At 30.4% G+C, this 26420-nt stretch overlaps 1 protein-coding gene across 1 annotated transcript in view; it reads left to right on the forward strand.

The window, feature by feature from the left end:
- The window catches only part of LOC143250377 (synaptophysin-like), a 51449-nt gene that overhangs the window by 15442 nt on the left and 9587 nt on the right, over positions 1-26420 (forward strand). The window contains exon 2 of the mRNA XM_076500822.1: positions 2874-3031. Within this exon, the coding sequence (XP_076356937.1) occupies positions 2972-3031 (60 nt within the window). The 5' untranslated portion in view covers positions 2874-2971. The remainder of the gene's footprint in view (positions 1-2873; positions 3032-26420) is intronic.

A 26420-nucleotide genomic window follows, 5' to 3' on the forward strand; every position in this document is an offset into this window, starting at 1 on the left:
TTCGTGGCGTTTGTTATTAGGTTGTTAAGCCTATTACTAACGGCTTATAACGCGGTACTATCTCTTTCAAAAGGTCGGATAATCGACCAAATTGTCTAGACATCCAACAGAGTAAAAAACAAAAATCGATTAAAGGACAGGTTATCTCATACTGAAGTGGTAGTAACAACCTAAATGTGGAAGAGACTTTGGAACCTAAACACATGTCCATCCCATGAAAACAACAACAATCACAATTAGAAATGTAATGATAGCTTAGTGTTAGACCATAAGAACCTCAGGCCCGAACAAAATACTATAGCGGACGAAAAAAATATAAGAGCAAATAAGTTAAGTGGAACAAAGAGTCACCTAATGGACACCATACCTTGGATGTGTTTCGAAAGAAACCAGCCTGAGAAGATTCGACGCATAACAACAGAAATATTTCAATCAATATCAGATGTGACTGTGTGAAAAAATTTACGGAATTACAATACTAAAATCCGGAGCTAGATTTTCCGAGGTGTACACAGCACATAGCCCAACGTCGCTTTACCCTAAAACGAATCAAACAATATTGTATGAATAAGATGTATTTAACATAGGTATTTTCCATTTGCTTCCTAAATTATACAGGAACAAGTGTATTTAACATAGTTATTTTCCAAGTACTCACTTCCTAAATTCAATAGAAACAAATGTATTTAATATCTACTCGCTCTCTACATTCTCTAAAAACACACGTGTTTGAGATAAGTATTTTCTATCTTTTAACACCTTACGTTCTATAGAAACAGGTGTATTTAATATAGGTATTTTTCATCAACTCATTCTGTAAGTTCTAAAAGAAGAATTGGATTTAATATAAGTATTTTTCATCAACTCATTCTGTAAGTTCTAAAAGAACAATTGTATTTAATATAGGTATTTTTCATTTAACTCACTTCCTAAGTTATTAAAGAACAAATGTATTTAATATAGATATTTTTCATGTACTCACTCCCTAAGTTATAAAAGAACAAGTGTATTTAATATAGGTATTTTGTATTAACTCACTTCCTTAATTATAAAGGAATAAGTGTATTTAATATAGGTATTTTTCATTCACTAAATTCTTTTGGAACAAGTGTATTTAATATAGGTATTTTTCATTCACTAAATTCTTTTGGAACAAGTGTATTTTATACAGGTATTTTTCATTCACTAAATTCTATAGGAACAAGTGTAATTAATATAGGTATTTTTCATTCATTAAATTCTGTAGGAACAGGTGTATTTAATACAACTATTTTTCATTCACTAAAATCTATAGGAACAGGTGTATTTAATATAGATATTTTTCATTCACTAAATTCTATAGGAACAAGTGTATTTAATACAGATATTTGTCATCTACTCATTCACTAAATTCTATAGGAATAACTGTATTTAATATAGTATTTTTATTCACTAAATTCTATAGGAATAACTGTATTTAATATAGTATTTTTATTCACTAAATTCTATAGAAAAAGTGTATTCAATATAAGTATTTTTCTTTTACTAAATTCTATAGAAACAAGTGTATTTTATACATGCATTTTTCATTCACTTAATTCTATAGAAACAAGTGTATTTTATACATGTATTTTTCATTCACTTAATTCTACAGAAACAAGTGTATTTAATATAGGTATTTTTCATTCACTAAATTCTATAGGAACAAGTGTATAAAATACAGGTATTTTTCATTCACTAAAATCTATAGGAACAAGTGTATTTAATACAGGTATTTTTCATTCACTAAATTCTATAGGAACAAGTATATTTAATACAGGTATTTTTTATTAACTAAATTCTATAGGAACAAGTGTATTTAATATAGATATTTTGTATTAACTAAATTCTATAGGAACAAGTGTATTTAATATAGATATTTTGTATTAACTAAATTCTATAGGAACAAGTGTATTTAATACTGGTATTTTTCATTCACTAAATTCTATAGGAACAAGTGTATTTAATATAGATATTTTATATTAACTAAATTCTACAGGAACAAGTGTATTTAATATAGATATTTTGTATTAACTAAATTCTATAGGAACATGTCTAAAGTTTCTCACATGAATTTATTGTTGTTTGCTCTTCTCTTTACAGAAGAATTTTCTCAGATGATACGTACAGTTAGTTTAATATTTGGTATGATTTTCAAGAGAGTTTTCACGAGGTCTGTTTTTGTCTCTAGTTTCAACGTTCTGTAAACTATATATGTTCATATTAACTAGTACATATGTCCCATTTTCAAGGATATTTGTCTTCGTTTTATTAAAATATACTAAATTATACATCTATATAACATCCGCGCTTTTATCCGTGGGTCACAACTGTTACGTAGATGTAGAAAATAGAAAAGTTATAAAACATCTCTACAAAAATCTGTGTAATCAAACAAAGTGTATATGACCTGAGGATGAAGTGCTGAAGTAATAATATATGAATAATCTAAGAAAACGTTCAAGTTATATAATTTGTTTATTTATTTATCTTAGACACAAAGCTGCACAATGGACTATGAGTGCTTTGCTAAGTAGAGATCGAATCAAAATTTAATAAGTCCTCAAGCTCGGGTCAAAGCCAAAAGCAGATGAAGATTTATTTCAAAATTCATAAAATCAGGTAAAATAATTATGTGTGTTAGGTACATGATATCACAAAAGGACGTTGGCTCAAGAAGTTTTAACATAAAATAATAAAAACTCTGTAATTCGAGTGCTTCCGAAGGCTGGATCTTTAAAAGCTCACGGATTTAAGGCTGTTCATCGTTTTATATGTGTGTAGGTAGGTCCGAACTCTTTATTTTATTTGGTTGACTCCTAATATGTTTTCCTTTCTATTTTGGTATTTCAAAGCATTTCTCTCCGTGAACGGTTTCAACAGATATTTCTACCTCAGAACCCAGTAGTTTCCTTCCTTCTTGTCTGGACTGCTGCTCGGCTAAGTCTCACATATGGAACTCCATTTTCGTGTTTTGAAAGAACCCCTGGGGTTTATTCGAATCGTCCAACTGGTAAGTGCTGTCATTTGTATGGTTATGTCTTTATGTAATGTAATAAAAACGGCAATAGTTAACATCATCACTAAGATATGCTTTTCTTACCAACAGTGTATCCTTAATACTCATTGTTATAACTGAGATAAGCTTTAGTTACCAACAGTGTATCCTTAATACTCACCGTTATAACTGAGATAAGCTTATGTTACCAACAGTGTATCCTTAATACTCACCGTTATAACTGAGATAAGCTTATGTTACCAACAGTGTATCCTTAATACTCACCGTTATAACTGAGATAAGCTTATGTTACCAACAGTGTATCCTTAATACTCACCGTTATAACTGAGATAAGCTTATGTTACCAACAGTGTATCCTTAATACTCACCGTTATAACTGAGATAAGCTTATGTTACCAACAGTGTATCCTTAATACTCACCGTTATAACTGAGATAAGCTTATGTTACCAACAGTGTATCCTTAATACTCACCGTTATAACTGAGATAAGCTTTTGTTACCAACAGTGTATCCTTAGTACTCATCGTTATAACTGAGATAAGCTTATGTTACCAACAGTGTATCCTTAATACTCACCGTTATAACTGAGATAAGCTTTTGTTACCAACAGTGTATCCTTAGTACTCACCGTTATAACTGAGATAAGCTTATGTTACCAACAGTGTATCCTTAATACTCACCGTTATAACTGAGATAAGCTTTGTTACCAACAGTGTATCCTTAGTACTCACCGTTATAACTGAGATAAGCTTATGTTACCAACAGTGTATCCTTAATACTCACCGTTATAACTGAGATAAGCTTTTGTTACCAACAGTGTATCCTTAGTACTCATCGTTATAACTGAGATAAGCTTATGTTACCAACAGTGTATCCTTAATACTCACCGTTATAACTGAGATAAGCTTTTGTTACCAACAGTGTATCCTTAGTACTCATCGTTATAACTGAGATAAGCTTATGTTACCAACAGTGTATCCTTAATACTCACCGTTATAACTGAGATAAGCTTATGTTACCAACAGTGTATCCTTAGTACTCATCGTTATAACTGAGATAAGCTTCAGGTACCAACAGTGTATCCTTAATACTCGTCGTTATAACTGATATAAGCTTATGTTACCAACAGTGTATCCTTAATACTCATTGTTATAACTGAGATAAGCTTATGTTACCAACAGTGTATCCTTAATACTCATTGTTATAACTGAGATAAGCTTTAGTTACCAACAGTGTAACCTTAATACTCACCGTTATAACTGAGATAAGCTTATGTTACCAACAGTGTATTCTTTATACTCATTGTTATAACTGAGATAAGCTTTAGTTACCAACAGTGTATCCTTAATTATCATCGTTATAACTGAGATAAGCTTATGTTACCAACAGTGTATCCTTAATACTCATTGTTATAACTGAGATAAGCTTTTGTTACCAACAGTGTATCCTTAATACTCATAGTTATAACTGAGATAACCTTTAGTTACCAACAGTGTATCCTTAGTACTCATCGTTATAACTGAGATAAGCTTTTGTTACCAACAGTGTATTCTTAATACTCGTCGTAATAACTGAGATAAGCTTATGTTACCAACAGTGTATCCTTAATACTCATTGTTATAACTGAGATAAGCTTTAGTTACCAACAGTGTATCCTTAATACTCACCGTTATAACTGAGATAAGCTTTAGTTACCAACAGTGTATCCTTAATACTCATTTTTATAACTGAGATAAGCTTTTGTTACCAACAGTGTATCCTTAATACTCATTGTTATTACTGAGATAACCTTTAGTTACCAACAGTGTATTCTTAATACTCATTGTTATAACTGAGATAAGCTTTTGTTACCAACAGTGTATCCTTAATTATCATCGTTACAACTGAGATAAGCTTATGTTACCAACAGTGTATCCTTAATACTCATTGTTATAACTGAGATAAGCTTTTGTTACCAACAGTGTATCCTTAATACTCATTGTTACAACTGATATAAGCTTTTGTTACCAACAGTGTATCCTTAATACTCATTGTTATAACTGAGAAAACCTTTAGTTACCAACAGTGTATTCTTAATACTCATTGTTATAACTGAGATAAGCTTTTGTTACCAACAGTGTATCCTTAATTATCATTGTTATAACTGAGATAAGCTTTAGTTACCAACAGTGTATCCTTAATACTCATTGTTATAACTGAGATAAGCTTTTGTTACCAACAGTATATCCTTGATTATCATCGTTATAACTGAGATAAGCTTTTATTACCAACAGTGTATTTTTAATACTCATTGTTATAACTGAGATAAGCTTATGTTACCAACAGTGTATTCTTTATACTCATTGTTATAACTGAGATAAGCTTATGTTACCAACAGTGTATCCTTAATACTCATTGTTATAACTGAGATAAGCTTATGTTACCAACAGTGTATCCTTAATACTCATTGTTATAACTGAGATAAGCTTTTGTTACCAACAGTGTCTCCTTAATACTCATTGTTATAACTGATATAAGCTTTTATTACCAACAGTGTATTCTTAATACTCATTGTTATAACTGAGATAAGCTTATGTTACCAACAGTGTATTCTTAATACTCATTGTTATAACTGAGATAAGCTTATGTTACCAACAGTGTATTCATAATACTCATTGTTATAACTGAGATAAGCTTATGTTACCAACAGTGTATCCTTAATACTCATTGTTATAACTGAGATAACCTTTTGTTACCAACAGTGTATCCTTAATACTCATTGTTATAACTGCTATAAGCTTTTGTTACCAACAGTGTATCCTTAATACTCATTGTTATAACTGAGATAACCTTTAGTTACCAACAGTGTATTCTTAATACTCATTGTTATAACTGAGATAAGCTTTTGTTACCAACAGTGTATCCTTAATTATCATCGTTATAACTGAGATAAGCTTATGTTACCAACAGTGTATCCTTAATACTCATTGTTATAACTGAGATAAGCTTTTGTTACCAACAGTGTATCCTTAATTATCATCGTTATAACTGAGATAAGCTTATGTTACCAACAGTGTATCCTTAATACTCATTGTTATAACTGAGATAAGCTTTAGTTACCAACAGTGTATCCTTAATACTCACCGTTATAACTGAGATAAGCTTTTGTTACCAACAGTGTATCCTTAATACTCATTGTTATAACTGATATAAGCTTTTGTTACCAACAGTGTATCCTTAATACTCATTGTTATAACTGAGATAACCTTTAGTTACCAACAGTGTATTCTTAATACTCATTGTTATAACTGAGATAAGCTTTTGTTACCAACAGTGTATCCTTAATTATCATCGTTATAACTGAGATAAGCTTATGTTACCAACAGTGTATCCTTAATACTCATTGTTATAACTGAGATAAGCTTTTGTTACCAACAGTGTATCCTTAATTATCATCGTTATAACTGAGATAAGCTTTTATTACCAACAGTGTATTCTTAATACTCATTGTTATAACTGAGATAAGCCTATGTTACCAACAGTGTATTCTTAATACTCATTGTTATAACTGAGATAAGCTTATGTTACCAACAGTGTATCCTTAATACTCATTGTTATAACTGAGATAAGCTTATGTTACCAACAGTGTATCCTTAATACTCATTGTTATAACTGAGATAAGCTTTTGTTACCAACAGTGTATCGTTAATACTCATTGTTATAACTGAGATAAGCTTTTATTACCAACAGTGTATTCTTAATACTCATTGTTATAACTGAGATAAGCTTATGTTACCAACAGTGTATTCTTAATACTCATTGTTATAACTGAGATAAACTTGTTACCAACAGTGTATCCTTAATACTCATTGTTATAACTGAGATAAGCTTTTGTTACCAACAGTGTATCCTTAATACTCATTGTTATAACTGAGATAACCTTTAGTTACCAACAGTGTATCCTTAATACTCATTGTTATAACTGAGATAAGCTTTTGTTACCAACAGTGTATCCTTAATATCATCGTTATAACTGAGATAAACTTTATGTTACCAACAGTGTATCCTTAATACTCATTGTTATAACTGAGATAAGCTTTTGTTACCAACAGTGTATCCTTAATATCATCGTTATAACTGAGATAAGCTTTTATTACCAACAGTGTATTCTTAATACTCATTGTTATAACTGAGATAAGCCTATGTTACCAACAGTGTATTCTTAATACTCATTGTTATAACTGAGATAAGCTTTATGTTACCAACAGTGTATCCTTAATACTCATTGTTATAACTGAGATAAGCTTTATGTTACCAACAGTGTATCCTTAATACTCATTGTTATAACTGAGATAAGCTTTTGTTACCAACAGTGTATCGTTAATACTCATTGTTATAACTGAGATAAGCTTTTATTACCAACAGTGTATTCTTAATACTCATTGTTATAACTGAGATAAGCTTTATGTTACCAACAGTGTATTCTTAATACTCATTGTTATAACTGAGATAAGCTTTATGTTACCAACAGTGTATCCTTAATACTCATTGTTATAACTGAGATAAGCTTATGTTACCAACAGTGTATCCTTAATACTCATTGTTATAACTGAGATAAGCTTTTGTTACCAACAGTGTATCCTTAATACTCATTGTTATAACTGATATAAGCTTTTGTTACCAACAGTGTATCCTTAATACTCATTGTTATAACTGAGATAACCTTTAGTTACCAACAGTGTATTCTTAATACTCATTGTTATAACTGAGATAAGCTTTGTTACCAACAGTGTATCCTTAATATCATCGTTATAACTGAGATAAGCTTTAGTTACCAACAGTGTATCCTTAATACTCACCGTTATAACTGAGATAAGCTTTTAGTTACCAACAGTGTATCCTTAATACTCATTTTTATAACTGAGATAACCTTTAGTTACCAACAGTGTATCCTTAATACTCATTGTTATAACTGAGATAAGCTTTGGTTACCAACAGTGTATCCTTAATACTCGTCGTTATAACTGATATAAGCTTTAGTTACCAACAGTGTATCCTTAATACTCATTGTTATAACTGAGATAACCTTTAGTTACCAACAGTGTATCCTTAATACTCATTGTTATAACTGAGATAAGCTTTAGTTACCAACAGTGTATCCTTAATACTCACCGTTATAACTGAGATAAGCTTTAGTTACCAACAGTGTATCCTTAATACTCATTTTTATAACTGAGATAAGCTTTTGTTACCAACAGTGTATCCTTAATACTCATTTTTATAACTGAGATAAGCTTTTGTTACCAACAGTGTATCCTTAATACTCATTGTTATAACTGAGATAACCTTTAGTTACCAACAGTGTATCCTTAATACTCATTGTTATAACTGAGATAAGCTTTTGTTACCAACAGTGTATCCTTAATACTCACCGTTATAACTGAGATAACCTTTAGTTACCAACAGTGCATCCTTTATACTCATTGTTATAACTGAGATAAGCTTTTGTTACCAACAGTGTATCCTTAATACTCGTCGTTATAACTGAGATAACCTTTTGTTACCAACAGTGTATCCTTAATACTCATTGTTATAACTGAGATAAGCTTTAGTTACCAACAGTGTATCCTTAATACTCATTGTTATAACTGAGATAACCTTTAGTTACCAACAGTGTATCCTTAATACTCATTGTAATAACTGAGATAAGCTTTTGTTACCAACAGTGTATCCTTAATATCATGGTTATAACTGAGATAAGCTTTTATTACCAACAGTGTATTCTTAATACTCATTGTTATAACTGAGATAAGCCTATGTTACCAACAGTGTATCCTTAATACTCATTGTTATAACTGAGATAAGCTTTAGTTACCAACAGTGTATCCTTAATACTCACCGTTATAACTGAGATAAGCTTTTGTTACCAACAGTGTATCCTTAATACTCATTGTTATAACTGAGATAAGCTTTTGTTACCAACAGTGTATCCTTAATACTCATTGTTATAACTGAGATAACCTTTAGTTACCAACAGTGTATTCTTAATACTCATTGTTATAACTGAGATAAGCTTTTGTTACCAACAGTGTATCCTTAATTATCATCGTTATAACTGAGATAAGCTTATGTTACCAACAGTGTATCCTTAATACTCATTGTTATAACTGAGATAAGCTTTTGTTACCAACAGTGTATCCTTAATTATCATCGTTATAACTGAGATAAGCTTTTATTACCAACAGTGTATTCTTAATACTCATTGTTATAACTGAGATAAGCTTATGTTACCAACAGTGTATTCTTAATACTCATTGTTATAACTGAGATAAGCTTATGTTACCAACAGTGTATCCTTAATACTCATTGTTATAACTGAGATAAGCTTATGTTACCAACAGTGTATCCTTAATACTCATTGTTATAACTGAGATAAGCTTTTGTTACCAACAGTGTATCGTTAATACTCATTGTTATAACTGAGATAAGCTTTTATTACCAACAGTGTATTCTTAATACTCATTGTTATAACTGAGATAAGCTTATGTTACCAACAGTGTATTCTTAATACTCATTGTTATAACTGAGATAAGCTTATGTTACCAACAGTGTATCCTTAATACTCATTGTTATAACTGATATAAGCTTTTGTTACCAACAGTGTATCCTTAATACTCATTGTTATAACTGAGATAACCTTTAGTTACCAACAGTGTATTCTTAATACTCATTGTTATAACTGAGATAAGCTTTTGTTACCAACAGTGTATCCTTAATTATCATCGTTATAACTGAGATAAGCTTATGTTACCAACAGTGTATCCTTAATACTCATTGTTATAACTGAGATAAGCTTTTGTTACCAACAGTGTATCCTTAATTATCATCGTTATAACTGAGATAAGCTTTTATTACCAACAGTGTATTCTTAATACTCATTGTTATAACTGAGATAAGCCTATGTTACCAACAGTGTATTCTTAATACTCATTGTTATAACTGAGATAAGCTTATGTTACCAACAGTGTATCCTTAATACTCATTGTTATAACTGAGATAAGCTTATGTTACCAACAGTGTATCCTTAATACTCATTGTTATAACTGAGATAAGCTTTTGTTACCAACAGTGTATCCTTAATACTCATTGTTATAACTGAGATAAGCTTTTATTACCAACAGTGTATTCTTAATACTCATTGTTATAACTGAGATAAGCTTATGTTACCAACAGTGTATTCTTAATACTCATTGTTATAACTGAGATAAGCTTTTGTTACCAACAGTGTATCCTTAATACTCATTGTTATAACTGAGATAAGCTTATGTTACCAACAGTGTATCCTTAATACTCATTGTTATAACTGAGATAAGCTTTTGTTACCAACAGTGTATCCTTAATACTCATTGTTATAACTGATATAAGCTTTTGTTACCAACAGTGTATCCTTAATACTCATTGTTATAACTGAGATAACCTTTAGTTACCAACAGTGTATTCTTAATACTCATTGTTATAACTGAGATAAGCTTTTGTTACCAACAGTGTATCCTTAATTATCATCGTTATAACTGAGATAAGCTTTAGTTACCAACAGTGTATCCTTAATACTCACCGTTATAACTGAGATAAGCTTTAGTTACCAACAGTGTATCCTTAATACTCATTTTTATAACTGAGATAACCTTTAGTTACCAACAGTGTATCCTTAATACTCATTGTTATAACTGAGATAAGCTTTGGTTACCAACAGTGTATCCTTAATACTCGTCGTTATAACTGATAAGCTTTAGTTACCAACAGTGTATCCTTAATACTCATTGTTATAACTGAGATAACCTTTAGTTACCAACAGTGTATCCTTAATACTCATTGTTATAACTGAGATAAGCTTTAGTTACCAACAGTGTATCCTTAATACTCACCGTTATAACTGAGATAAGCTTTAGTTACCAACAGTGTATCCTTAATACTCATTTTTATAACTGAGATAAGCTTTTGTTACCAACAGTGTATCCTTAATACTCATTTTTATAACTGAGATAAGCTTTTGTTACCAACAGTGTATCCTTAATACTCATTGTTATAACTGAGATAACCTTTAGTTACCAACAGTGTATCCTTAATACTCATTGTTATAACTGAGATAAGCTTTTGTTACCAACAGTGTATCCTTAATACTCACCGTTATAACTGAGATAACCTTTAGTTACCAACAGTGCATCCTTTATACTCATTGTTATAACTGAGATAAGCTTTTGTTACCAACAGTGTATCCTTAATACTCGTCGTTATAACTGAGATAACCTTTTGTTACCAACAGTGTATCCTTAATACTCATTGTTATAACTGAGATAAGCTTTAGTTACCAACAGTGTATCCTTAATACTCATTGTTATAACTGAGATAACCTTTAGTTACCAACAGTGTATCCTTAATACTCATTGTAATAACTGAGATAAGCTTTTGTTACCAACAGTGTATCCTTAATTATCATGGTTATAACTGAGATAAGCTTTTATTACCAACAGTGTATTCTTAATACTCATTGTTATAACTGAGATAAGCCTATGTTACCAACAGTGTATTCTTAATACTCATTGTTATAACTGAGATAAGCTTATGTTACCAACAGTGTATCGTTAATACTCATTGTTATAACTGAGATAAGCTTATGTTACCAACAGTGTATCCTTAATACTCATTGTTATAACTGAGATAAGCTTTTGTTACCAACAGTGTATCCTTAATACTCATTGTTATAACTGAGATAAGCTTTTTTACCAACAGTGTATTCTTAATACTCATTGTTATAACTGAGATAAGCTTTATGTTACCAACAGTGTATTCTTAATACTCATTGTTATAACTGAGATAAGCTTTATGTTACCAACAGTGTATTCTTAATACTCATTGTTATAACTGAGATAAGCTTTATGTTACCAACAGTGTATCCTTAATACTCATTGTTATAACTGAGATAAGCTTTGTTACCAACAGTGTATCCTTAATACTCATTGTTATAACTGAGATAAGCTTTTATTACCAACAGTGTATTCTTAATACTCATTGTTATAACTGAGATAAGCTTATGTTACCAACAGTGTATTCTTAATACTCATTGTTATAACTGAGATAAGCTTATGTTACCAACAGTGTATTCTTAATACTCATTGTTATAACTGAGATAAGCTTTATGTTACCAACAGTGTATCCTTAATACTCATTGTTATAACTGAGATAACCTTTTGTTACCAACAGTGTATCCTTAATACTCATTGTTATAACTGAGATAAGCTTTTGTTACCAACAGTGTATCCTTAATACTCATTGTTATAACTGAGATAACCTTTAGTTACCAACAGTGTATTCTTAATACTCATTGTTATAACTGAGATAAGCTTTGTTACCAACAGTGTATCCTTAATATCATCGTTATAACTGAGATAAGCTTTATGTTACCAACAGTGTATCCTTAATACTCATTGTTATAACTGAGATAAGCTTTTGTTACCAACAGTGTATCCTTAATTATCATCGTTATAACTGAGATAAGCTTATGTTACCAACAGTGTATCCTTAATACTCATTGTTATAACTGAGATAAGCTTTTGTTACCAACAGTGTATCCTTAATTATCATCGTTATAACTGAGATAAGCTTTTATTACCAACAGTGTATTCTTAATACTCATTGTTATAACTGAGATAAGCTTTAGTTACCAACAGTGTATTCTTAATACTCATCGTTATAACTGAGATAACCTTTAGTTACCAACAGTGTATCCTTAATACTCATTGTTATAACTGAGATAAGCTTTAGTTACCAACAGTGTATCCTTAATACTCACCGTTATAACTCAGATAAGCTTTTGTTACCAACAGTGTATCCTTAATACTCATTGTTATAACTGATATAAGCTTTTGTTACCAACAGTGTATCCTTAATACTCATTGTTATAACTGAGATAACCTTTAGTTACCAACAGTGTATTCTTAATACTCATTGTTATAACTGAGATAAGCTTTTGTTACCAACAGTATATCCTTAATTATCATCGTTATAACTGAGATAAGCTTTTATTACCAACAGTGTATTCTTAATACTCATTGTTATAACTGAGATAAGCTTTATGTTACCAACAGTGTATTCTTAATACTCATTGTTATAACTGAGATAAGCTTATGTTACCAACAGTGTATCCTTAATACTCATTGTTATAACTGAGATAAGCTTATGTTACCAACAGTGTATCCTTAATACTCATTGTTATAACTGAGATAAGCTTTTATTACCAACAGTGTATTCTTAATACTCATTGTTATAACTGAGATAAGCTTATGTTACCAACAGTGTATTCTTAATACTCATTGTTATAACTGAGATAAGCTTATGTTACCAACAGTGTATTCTTAATACTCATTGTTATAACTGAGATAAGCTTATGTTACCAACAGTGTATCCTTAATACTCATTGTTATAACTGAGATAAGCTTTTGTTACCAACAGTGTATCCTTAATACTCATTGTTATAACTGATATAAGCTTTTGTTACCAACAGTGTATCCTTAATACTCATTGTTATAACTGAGATAACCTTTAGTTACCAACAGTGTATTCTTAATACTCATTGTTATAACTGAGATAAGCTTTTTGTTACCAACAGTGTATCCTTAATTATCATCGTTATAACTGAAATAAGCTTTAGTTACCAACAGTGTATCCTTAATACTCATTGTTATAACTGAGATAACCTTTAGTTACCAACAGTGTATCCTTAATACTCACCGTTATAACTGAGATAAGCTTTAGTTACCAACAGTGTATCCTTAATACTCATTTTTATAACTGAGATAAGCTTTTGTTACCAACAGTGTATCCTTAATACTCATTTTTATAACTGAGATAAGCTTTTGTTACCAACAGTGTATCCTTAATACTCATTGTTATAACTGAGATAACCTTTAGTTACCAACAGTGTATCCTTAATACTCATTGTTATAACTGAGATAAGCTTTTGTTACCAACAGTGTATCCTTAATACTCACCGTTATAACTGAGATAACCTTTAGTTACCAACAGTGTATCCTTAATACTCATTGTTATAACTGAGATAAGCTTTTGTTACCAACAGTGTATCCTTAATACTCGTCGTTATAACTGAGATAACCTTTTGTTACCAACAGTGTATCCTTAATACTCATTGTTATAACTGAGATAAGCTTTAGTTACCAACAGTGTATCCTTAATACTCATTGTTATAACTGAGATAACCTTTAGTTACCAACAGTGTATCGTTAATACTCATTGTTATAACTGAGATAAGCTTATGTTACCAACAGTGTATCCTTAATACTCATTGTTATAACTGAGATAAGCTTTTGTTACCAACAGTGTATCCTTAATACTCATTGTTATAACTGAGATAAGCTTTTATTACTAACAGTGTATTCTTAATACTCATTGTTATAACTGAGATAAGCTTATGTTACCAACAGTGTATCCTTAATACTCATTGTTATAACTGAGATAAGCTTTTGTTACCAACAGTGTATCCTTAATTATCATCGTTATAACTGAGATAAGCTTTTATTACCAACAGTGTATTCTTAATACTCATTGTTATAACTGAGATAAGCTTTAGTTACCAACAGTGTATTCTTAATACTCATCGTTATAACTGAGATAAGCTTTAGTTACCAACAGTGTATCCTTAATACTCATTGTTATAACTGAGATAAGCTTTAGTTACCAACAGTGTATTTTTAATACTCACCGTTATAACTGAGATAAGCTTTTGTTACCAACAGTGTATCCTTAATACTCATTGTTATAACTGAGATAAGCTTTTGTTACCAACAGTGTATCCTTAATACTCATTGTTATAACTGAGATAACCTTTAGTTACCAACAGTGTATTCTTAATACTCATTGTTATAACTGAGATAAGCTTTTGTTACCAACAGTGTATTTTTAATTATCATCGTTATAACTGAGATAAGCTTTTATTACCAACAGTGTATTCTTAATACTCATTGTTATAACTGAGATAAGCCTATGTTACCAACAGTGTATTCTTAATACTCATTGTTATAACTGAGATAAGCTTATGTTACCAACAGTGTATCCTTAATACTCATTGTTATAACTGAGATAAGCTTATGTTACCAACAGTGTATCCTTAATACTCATTGTTATAACTGAGATAAGCTTTTGTTACCAACAGTGTATCGTTAATACTCATTGTTATAACTGAGATAAGCTTTTATTACCAACAGTGTATTCTTAATACTCATTGTTATAACTGAGATAAGCTTATGTTACCAACAGTGTATTCTTAATACTCATTGTTATAACTGAGATAAGCTTATGTTACCAACAGTGTATTCTTAATACTCATTGTTATAACTGAGATAAGCTTATGTTACCAACAGTGTATCCTTAATACTCATTGTTATAACTGAGATAAGCTTTTGTTACCAACAGTGTATCCTTAATACTCATTGTTATAACTGATATAAGCTTTTGTTACCAACAGTGTATCCTTAATACTCATTGTTATAACTGAGATAACCTTTAGTTACCAACAGTGTATTCTTAATACTCATTGTTATAACTGAGATAAGCTTTTGTTACCAACAGTGTATCCTTAATTATCATCGTTATAACTGAGATAAGCTTTAGTTACCAACAGTGTATCCTTAATACTCACCGTTATAACTGAGATAAGCTTTAGTTACCAACAGTGTATCCTTAATACTCATTTTTATAACTGAGATAACCTTTAGTTACCAACAGTGTATTCTTAATACTCATTGTTATAACTGAGATAAGCTTTTGTTACCAACAGTGTATCCTTAATACTCGTCGTTATAACTGATATAAGCTTTAGTTACCAACAGTGTATCCTTAATACTCATTGTTATAACTGAGATAACCTTTAGTTACCAACAGTGTATCCTTAATACTCATTGTTATAACTGAGATAAGCTTTAGTTACCAACAGTGTATCCTTAATACTCACCGTTATAACTGAGATAAGCTTTAGTTACCAACAGTGTATCCTTAATACTCATTGTTATAACTGAGATAAGCTTTTGTTACCAACAGTGTATCCTTAATACTCACCGTTATAACTGAGATAACCTTTAGTTACCAACAGTGTATCCTTAATACTCATTGTTATAACTGAGATAAGCTTTTGTTACCAACAGTGTATCCTTAATACTCGTCGTTATAACTGAGATAACCTTTTGTTACCAACAGTGTATCCTTAATACTCATTGTTATAACTGAGATAAGCTTTAGTTACCAACAGTGTATCCTTAATACTCATTGTTATAACTGAGATAACCTTTAGTTACCAACAGTGTATCCTTAATACTCATTGTTATAACTGAGATAAGCTTTTGTTACCAACAGTGTATCCTTAATTATCATCGTTATAACTGAGATAAGCTTTTATTACCAACAGTGTATTCTTAATACTCATTGTTATAACTGAGATAAGCCTATGTTACCAACAGTGTATTCTTAATACTCATTGTTATAACTGAGATAAGCTTATGTTACCAACAGTGTATCGTTAATACTCATTGTTATAACTGAGATAAGCTTTTATGTTACCAACAGTGTATCCTTAATACTCATTGTTATAACTGAGATAAGCTTTGTTACCAACAGTGTATCCTTAATACTCATTGTTATAACTGAGATAAGCTTTAGTTACCAACAGTGTATCCTTAATACTCATTGTTATAACTGAGATAACCTTTAGTTACCAACAGTGTATCCTTAATACTCATTGTTATAACTGAGATAAGCTTTTGTTACCAACAGTGTATCCTTAATTATCATCGTTATAACTGAGATAAGCTTTTATTACCAACAGTGTATTCTTAATACTCATTGTTATAACTGAGATAAGCTTATGTTACCAACAGTGTATTCTTAATACTCATTGTTATAACTGAGATAAGCTTTATGTTACCAACAGTGTATCGTTAATACTCATTGTTATAACTGAGATAAGCTTATGTTACCAACAGTGTATCCTTAATACTCATTGTTATAACTGAGATAAGCTTTTGTTACCAACAGTGTATCCTTAATACTCATTGTTATAACTGAGATAAGCTTTATTACCAACAGTGTATTCTTAATACTCATTGTTATAACTGAGATAAGCTTATGTTACCAACAGTGTATTCTTAATACTCATTGTTATAACTGAGATAAGCTTATGTTATCAACAGTGTATTCTTAATACTCATTGTTATAACTGAGATAAGCTTATGTTACCAACAGTGTATCCTTAATTCTCATTGTTATAACTGAGACAAGCTTTTGTTACCAACAGTGTATCCTTAATACTCATTGTTATAACTGATATAAGCTTTTATTACCAACAGTGTATTCTTAATACTCATTGTTATAACTGAGATAAGCTTTATGTTACCAACAGTGTATTCTTAATACTCATTGTTATAACTGAGATAAGCTTTATGTTACCAACAGTGTATTCATAATACTCATTGTTATAACTGAGATAAGCTTATGTTACCAACAGTGTATCCTTAATACTCATTGTTATAACTGAGATAACCTTTTGTTACCAACAGTGTATCCTTAATACTCATTGTTATAACTGCTATAAGCTTTTGTAACCAACAGTGTATCCTTAATACTCATTGTTATAACTGAGATAACCTTTAGTTACCAACAGTGTATTCTTAATACTCATTGTTATAACTGAGATAAGCTTTTGTTACCAACAGTGTATTCTTAATTATCATCGTTATAACTGAGATAAGCTTTATGTTACCAACAGTGTATCCTTAATACTCATTGTTATAACTGAGATAAGCTTTTGTTACCAACAGTGTATCCTTAATATCATCGTTATAACTGAGATAAGCTTTATGTTACCAACAGTGTATCCTTAATACTCATTGTTATAACTGAGATAAGCTTTTGTTACCAACAGTGTATTCTTTATACTCATCGTTATAACTGAGATAAGCTTATGTTACCAACAGTGTATCCTTAATACTCATTGTTATAACTGAGATAAGCTTTTATTACCAACAGTGTATTCTTAATACTCATTGTTATAACTGAGATAAGGTTATGTTACCAACAGTGTATTCTTAATACTCATTGTTATAACTGAGATAAGCTTATGTTACCAACAGTGTATCCTTAATACTCATTGTTATAACTGAGATAAGCTTTTGTTACCAACAGTGTATCCTTAATTATCATCGTTATAACTGAGATAAGCTTTTGTTACCAACAGTGTATTCTTAATACTCATTGTTATAACTGAGATAAGCTTATGTTACCAACAGTGTATCCTTAATACTCATTGTTATAACTGAGATAAGCTTTTGTTACCAACAGTGTATCCTTAATACTCATAGTTATAACTGAGATAAGCTTTTGTTACCAACAGTGTATCCTTAATACTCATTGTTATAACTGAGATAACCTTTAGTTACCAACAGTGTATTCTTAATACTCATTGTTATAACTGAGATAAGCTTTTTTTACCAACAGTGTATTCTTAATACTCATTGTTATAACTGAGATAACCTTTAGTTACCAACAGTGTATTCTTAATACTCATTGTTATAACTGAGATAAGCTTTTGTTACCAACAGTGTATCCTTAATACTCATTGTTATAACTGAGATAACCTTTAGTTACCAACAGTGTATCCTTAATACTCATTGTTATAACTGAGATAAGCTTTAGTTACCAACATTGTATCCATAATACTCGTCGTTATAACTGAGATAAGCTTTAGTTACCAACAGTGTATCCTTAATACTCATTGTTATAACTGAGATAAGCTTATGTTACCAACAGTGTATTCTTAATACTCATTGTTATAACTGAGATAAGCTTTAGTTACCAACAGTGTATCCTTAATACTCGTCGTTATAACTGATATAAGCTTTAGTTACCAACAGTGTATCCTTAATACTCATTGTTATAACTGAGATAACCTTTAGTTACCAACAGTGTATCCTTAATACTCACCGTTATAACTGAGATAAGCTTTAGTTACCAACAGTGTATCCTTAATACTCATTTTTATAACTGAGATAAGCTTTTGTTACCAACAGTGTATCCTTAATACTCATTTTTATAACTGAGATAAGCTTTTGTTACCAACAGTGTATCCTTAATACTCATTGTTATAACTGAGATAACCTTTAGTTACCAACAGTGTATCCTTAATACTCATTGTTATAACTGAGATAAGCTTTTGTTACCAACAGTGTATCCTTAATACTCACCGTTATAACTGAGATAACCTTTAGTTACCAACAGTGTATCCTTAATACTCATTGTTATAACTGAGATAAGCTTTTATTACCAACAGTGTATCCTTAATACTCACTGTTATAACTGAGATAAGCTTTTATTACCAACAGTGTATCCTTAATACTCACCGTTATAACTGAGATAAGCTTTAGTTACCAACAGTATATCCTTAATACTCACCGTTATAACTGAGATAAGCTTTTATTACCAACAGTGTATCCTTAATACTCACTGTTATAACTGAGATAAGCTTTTATTACCAACAGTGTATCCTTAATACTCACCGTTACAACTGAGATAAGCTTTAGTTACCAACAGTATATCCTTAATACTCACCGTTATGACTGAGATAAGCTTTTGTTACCAACAGTGTATCCTTAATACTCGTCGTTATAACTGAGATAAGCTTTTGTTACCAACAGTGTATCCTTAATACTCATTGTTATAACTGAGATAACCTTTAGTTACCAACAGTGTATCCTTAATACTCACCGTTATAACTGAGATAAGCTTTAGTTACCAACAGTGTATCCTTAATACTCATTTTTATAACTGAGATAAGCTTTTGTTACCAACAGTGTATCCTTAATACTCATTTTTATAACTGAGATAAGCTTTTGTTACCAACAGTGTATTCTTAATACTCATTGTTATAACTGAGATAACCTTTAGTTACCAACAGTGTATCCTTAATACTCATTGTTATAACTGAGATAAGCTTTTGTTACCAACAGTGTATCCTTAATACTCACCGTTATAACTGAGATAACCTTTAGTTACCAACAGTGTATCCTTAATACTCATTGTTATAACTGAGATAAGCTTTTGTTACCAACAGTGTATCCTTAATACTCGTCGTTATAACTGAGATAACCTTTTGTTACCAACAGTGTATCCTTAATACTCATTGTTATAACTGAGATAAGCTTTAGTTACCAACAGTGTATCCTTAATACTCATTGTTATAACTGAGATAACCTTTAGTTACCAACAGTGTATCGTTAATACTCATTGTTATAACTGAGATAAGCTTATGTTACCAACAGTGTATCCTTAATACTCATTGTTATAACTGAGATAAGCTTTTGTTACCAACAGTGTATCCTTAATACTCATTGTTATAACTGAGATAAGCTTTTATTACTAACAGTGTATTCTTAATACTCATTGTTATAACTGAGATAAGCTTATGTTACCAACAGTGTATCCTTAATACTCATTGTTATAACTGAGATAAGCTTTTGTTACCAACAGTGTATCCTTAATTATCATCGTTATAACTGAGATAAGCTTTTATTACCAACAGTGTATTCTTAATACTCATTGTTATAACTGAGATAAGCTTTAGTTACCAACAGTGTATTCTTAATACTCATCGTTATAACTGAGATAACCTTTAGTTACCAACAGTGTATCCTTAATACTCATTGTTATAACTGAGATAAGCTTTAGTTACCAACAGTGTATTTTTAATACTCACCGTTATAACTGAGATAAGCTTTTGTTACCAACAGTGTATCCTTAATACTCATTGTTATAACTGATATAAGCTTTTGTTACCAACAGTGTATCCTTAATACTCATTGTTATAACTGAGATAACCTTTAGTTACCAACAGTGTATTCTTAATACTCATTGTTATAACTGAGATAAGCTTTTGTTACCAACAGTGTATTTTTAATTATCATCGTTATAACTGAGATAAGCTTTTATTACCAACAGTGTATTCTTAATACTCATTGTTATAACTGAGATAAGCCTATGTTACCAACAGTGTATTCTTAATACTCATTGTTAAAACTGAGATAAGCTTATGTTACCAACAGTGTATCCTTAATACTCATTGTTATAACTGAGATAAGCTTATGTTACCAACAGTGTATCCTTAATACTCATTGTTATAACTGAGATAAGCTTTTGTTACCAACAGTGTATCGTTAATACTCATTGTTATAACTGAGATAAGCTTTTTATTACCAACAGTGTATTCTTAATACTCATTGTTATAACTGAGATAAGCTTATGTTACCAACAGTGTATTCTTAATACTCATTGTTATAACTGAGATAAGCTTATGTTACCAACAGTGTATTCTTAATACTCATTGTTATAACTGAGATAAGCTTTATGTTACCAACAGTGTATCCTTAATACTCATTGTTATAACTGAGATAAGCTTTTGTTACCAACAGTGTATCCTTAATACTCATTGTTATAACTGATATAAGCTTTTGTTACCAACAGTGTATCCTTAATACTCATTGTTATAACTGAGATAACCTTTAGTTACCAACAGTGTATTCTTAATACTCATTGTTATAACTGAGATAAGCTTTGTTACCAACAGTGTATCCTTAATTATCATCGTTATAACTGAGATAAGCTTTAGTTACCAACAGTGTATCCTTAATACTCACCGTTATAACTGAGATAAGCTTTAGTTACCAACAGTGTATCCTTAATACTCATTTTATAACTGAGATAACCTTTAGTTACCAACAGTGTATTCTTAATACTCATTGTTATAACTGAGATAAGCTTTTGTTACCAACAGTGTATCCTTAATACTCGTCGTTATAACTGATATAAGCTTTAGTTACCAACAGTGTATCCTTAATACTCATTGTTATAACTGAGATAACCTTTAGTTACCAACAGTGTATCCTTAATACTCATTGTTATAACTGAGATAAGCTTTAGTTACCAACAGTGTATCCTTAATACTCACCGTTATAACTGAGATAAGCTTTAGTTACCAACAGTGTATCCTTAATACTCATTGTTATAACTGAGATAAGCTTTTGTTACCAACAGTGTATCCTTAATACTCACCGTTATAACTGAGATAACCTTTAGTTACCAACAGTGTATCCTTAATACTCATTGTTATAACTGAGATAAGCTTTTGTTACCAACAGTGTATCCTTAATACTCATCGTTATAACTGAGATAACCTTTTGTTACCAACAGTGTATCCTTAATACTCATTGTTATAACTGAGATAAGCTTTAGTTACCAACAGTGTATCCTTAATACTCATTGTTATAACTGAGATAACCTTTAGTTACCAACAGTGTATCCTTAATACTCATTGTTATAACTGAGATAAGCTTTTGTTACCAACAGTGTATCCTTAATTATCATCGTTATAACTGAGATAAGCTTTTATTACCAACAGTGTATTCTTAATACTCATTGTTATAACTGAGATAAGCCTATGTTACCAACAGTGTATTCTTAATACTCATTGTTATAACTGAGATAAGCTTATGTTACCAACAGTGTATCGTTAATACTCATTGTTATAACTGAGATAAGCTTATGTTACCAACAGTGTATCCTTAATACTCATTGTTATAACTGAGATAAGCTTTTGTTACCAACAGTGTATCCTTAATACTCATTGTTATAACTGAGATAAGCTTTAGTTACCAACAGTGTATCCTTAATACTCATTGTTATAACTGAGATAACCTTTAGTTACCAACAGTGTATCCTTAATACTCATTGTTATAACTGAGATAAGCTTTTGTTACCAACAGTGTATCCTAAATTATCATCGTTATAACTGAGATAAGCTTTTATTACCAACAGTGTATTCTTAATACTCATTGTTATAACTGAGATAAGCCTATGTTACCAACAGTGTATTCTTAATACTCATTGTTATAACTGAGATAAGCTTATGTTACCAACAGTGTATCGTTAATACTCATTGTTATAACTGAGATAAGCTTATGTTACCAACAGTGTATCCTTAATACTCATTGTTATAACTGAGATAAGCTTTTGTTACCAACAGTGTATCCTTAATACTCATTGTTATAACTGAGATAAGCTTTTATTACTAACAGTGTATTCTTAATACTCATTGTTATAACTGAGATAAGCTTATGTTACCAACAGTGTATTCTTAATACTCATTGTTATAACTGAGATAAGCTTATGTTATCAACAGTGTATTCTTAATACTCATTGTTATAACTGAGATAAGCTTATGTTACCAACAGTGTATCCTTAATTCTCATTGTTATAACTGAGACAAGCTTTTGTTACCAACAGTGTATCCTTAATACTCATTGTTATAACTGATATAAGCTTTTATTACCAACAGTGTATTCTTAATACTCATTGTTATAACTGAGATAAGCTTATGTTACCAACAGTGTATTCTTAATACTCATTGTTATAACTGAGATAAGCTTATGTTACCAACAGTGTATTCATAATACTCATTGTTATAACTGAGATAAGCTATATTACCAACAGTGTATCCTTAATACTCATTGTTATAACTGAGATAACCTTTTGTTACCAACAGTGTATCCTTAATACTCATTGTTATAACTGCTATAAGCTTTTGTAACCAACAGTGTATCCTTAATACTCATTGCTATAACTGAGATAACCTTTAGTTACCAACAGTGTATTCTTAATACTCATTGTTATAACTGAGATAAGCTTTTGTTACCAACAGTGTATTCTTAATTATCATCGTTATAACTGAGATAAGCTTATGTTACCAACAGTGTATCCTTAATACTCATTGTTATAACTGAGATAAGCTTTTGTTACCAACAGTGTATCCTTAATTATCATCGTTATAACTGAGATAAGCTTATGTTACCAACAGTGTATCCTTAATACTCATTGTTATAACTGAGATAAGCTTTTGTTACCAACAGTGTATTCTTTATACTCATCGTTATAACTGAGATAAGCTTATGTTACCAACAGTGTATCCTTAATACTCATTGTTATAACTGAGATAAGCTTTTATTACCAACAGTGTATTCTTAATACTCATTGTTATAACTGAGATAAGGTTATGTTACCAACAGTGTATTCTTAATACTCATTGTTATAACTGAGATAAGCTTATGTTACCAACAGTGTATCCTTAATACTCATTGTTATAACTGAGATAAGCTTTTGTTACCAACAGTGTATCCTTAATTATCATCGTTATAACTGAGATAAGCTTTTGTTACCAACAGTGTATTCTTAATACTCATTGTTATAACTGAGATAAGCTTATGTTACCAACAGTGTATCCTTAATACTCATTGTTATAACTGAGACAAGCTTTTGTTACCAACAGTGTATCCTTAATACTCATAGTTATAACTGATATAAGCTTTTGTTACCAACAGTGTATCCTTAATACTCATTGTTATAACTGAGATAACCTTTAGTTACCAACAGTGTATTCTTAATACTCATTGTTATAACTGAGATAAGCTTTTTTTACCAACAGTGTATTCTTAATACTCATTGTTATAACTGAGATAACCTTTAGTTACCAACAGTGTATTCTTAATACTCATTGTTATAACTGAGATAAGCTTTTGTTACCAACAGTGTATCCTTAATACTCATTGTTATAACTGAGATAACCTTTAGTTACCAACAGTGTATCCTTAATACTCATTGTTATAACTGAGATAAGCTTTAGTTACCAACATTGTATCCATAATACTCGTCGTTATAACTGAGATAAGCTTTAGTTACCAACAGTGTATCCTTAATACTCATTGTTATAACTGAGATAAGCTTATGTTACCAACAGTGTATTCTTAATACTCATTGTTATAACTGAGATAAGCTTTAGTTACCAACAGTGTATCCTTAATACTCGTCGTTATAACTGATATAAAGCTTTGGTTACCAACAGTGTATCCTTAATACTCATTGTTATAACTGAGATAACCTTTAGTTACCAACAGTGTATCCTTAATACTCACCGTTATAACTGAGATAAGCTTTAGTTACCAACAGTGTATCCTTAATACTCATTTTTATAACTGAGATAAGCTTTTGTTACCAACAGTGTATCCTTAATACTCATTTTTATAACTGAGATAAGCTTTTGTTACCAACAGTGTATCCTTAATACTCATTGTTATAACTGAGATAACCTTTAGTTACCAACAGTGTATCCTTAATACTCATTGTTATAACTGAGATAAGCTTTTGTTACCAACAGTGTATCCTTAATACTCACCGTTATAACTGAGATAACCTTTAGTTACCAACAGTGTATCCTTAATACTCATTGTTATAACTGAGATAAGCTTTTATTACCAACAGTGTATCCTTAATACTCACTGTTATAACTGAGATAAGCTTTTATTACCAACAGTGTATCCTTAATACTCACCGTTACAACTGAGATAAGCTTTAGTTACCAACAGTATATCCTTAATACTCACCGTTATGACTGAGATAAGCTTTTATTACCAACAGTGTATCCTTAATACTCACTGTTATAACTGAGATAAGCTTTTATTACCAACAGTGTATCCTTAATACTCACCGTTACAACTGAGATAAGCTTTAGTTACCAACAGTATATCCTTAATACTCACCGTTATGACTGAGATAAGCTTTTGTTACCAACAGTGTATCCTTAATACTCGTCGTTATAACTGAGATAAGCTTTTGTTACCAACAGTGTATTTTTAATACTCATTGTTATAACTGAGATAAGCTTTTGTTACCAACAGTGTATTCTTAATACTCACTGTTATAACTGAGATAAGCTTTAGTTACCAACAGTGTATTCTTAATACTCGTCGTTATAACTGAGAAAAGCTTTAGTTACCAACAGTGTATCCTTAATACTCACCGTTATAACTGAGATAAGCTTTAGTTACCAACAGTATATCCTTAATACTCACCGTTATAACTGAGATAAGCTTTTAGTTACCAACAGTGTATCCTTAATACTCACCGTTATAACTGAGATAAGCTTTAGTTACCAACAGTGTATCCTTAATACTCACCGTTATAACTGAGATAAGCTTTAGTTACCAACAGTGTATCCTTAATACTCACCGTTATAACTGAGATAAGCTTTAGTTACCAACAGTATATCCTTAATACTCACCGTTATAACTGAGATAACATTTAGTTACCAACAGTGTATCCTTAATACTCACCGTTATAACTGAGATAAGCTTTAGTTACCAACAGTATATCCTTAATACTCACCGTTATAACTGAGATAAGCTTTAGTTACCAACAGTGTATCCTTAATACTCACCGTTATAACTGAGATAAGCTTTAGTTA

Source organism: Tachypleus tridentatus, chromosome 5, assembly GCF_004210375.1.
Source record: "Tachypleus tridentatus isolate NWPU-2018 chromosome 5, ASM421037v1, whole genome shotgun sequence".
In the NCBI taxonomy this organism is placed as follows: domain Eukaryota; kingdom Metazoa; phylum Arthropoda; class Merostomata; order Xiphosura; family Limulidae; genus Tachypleus; species Tachypleus tridentatus.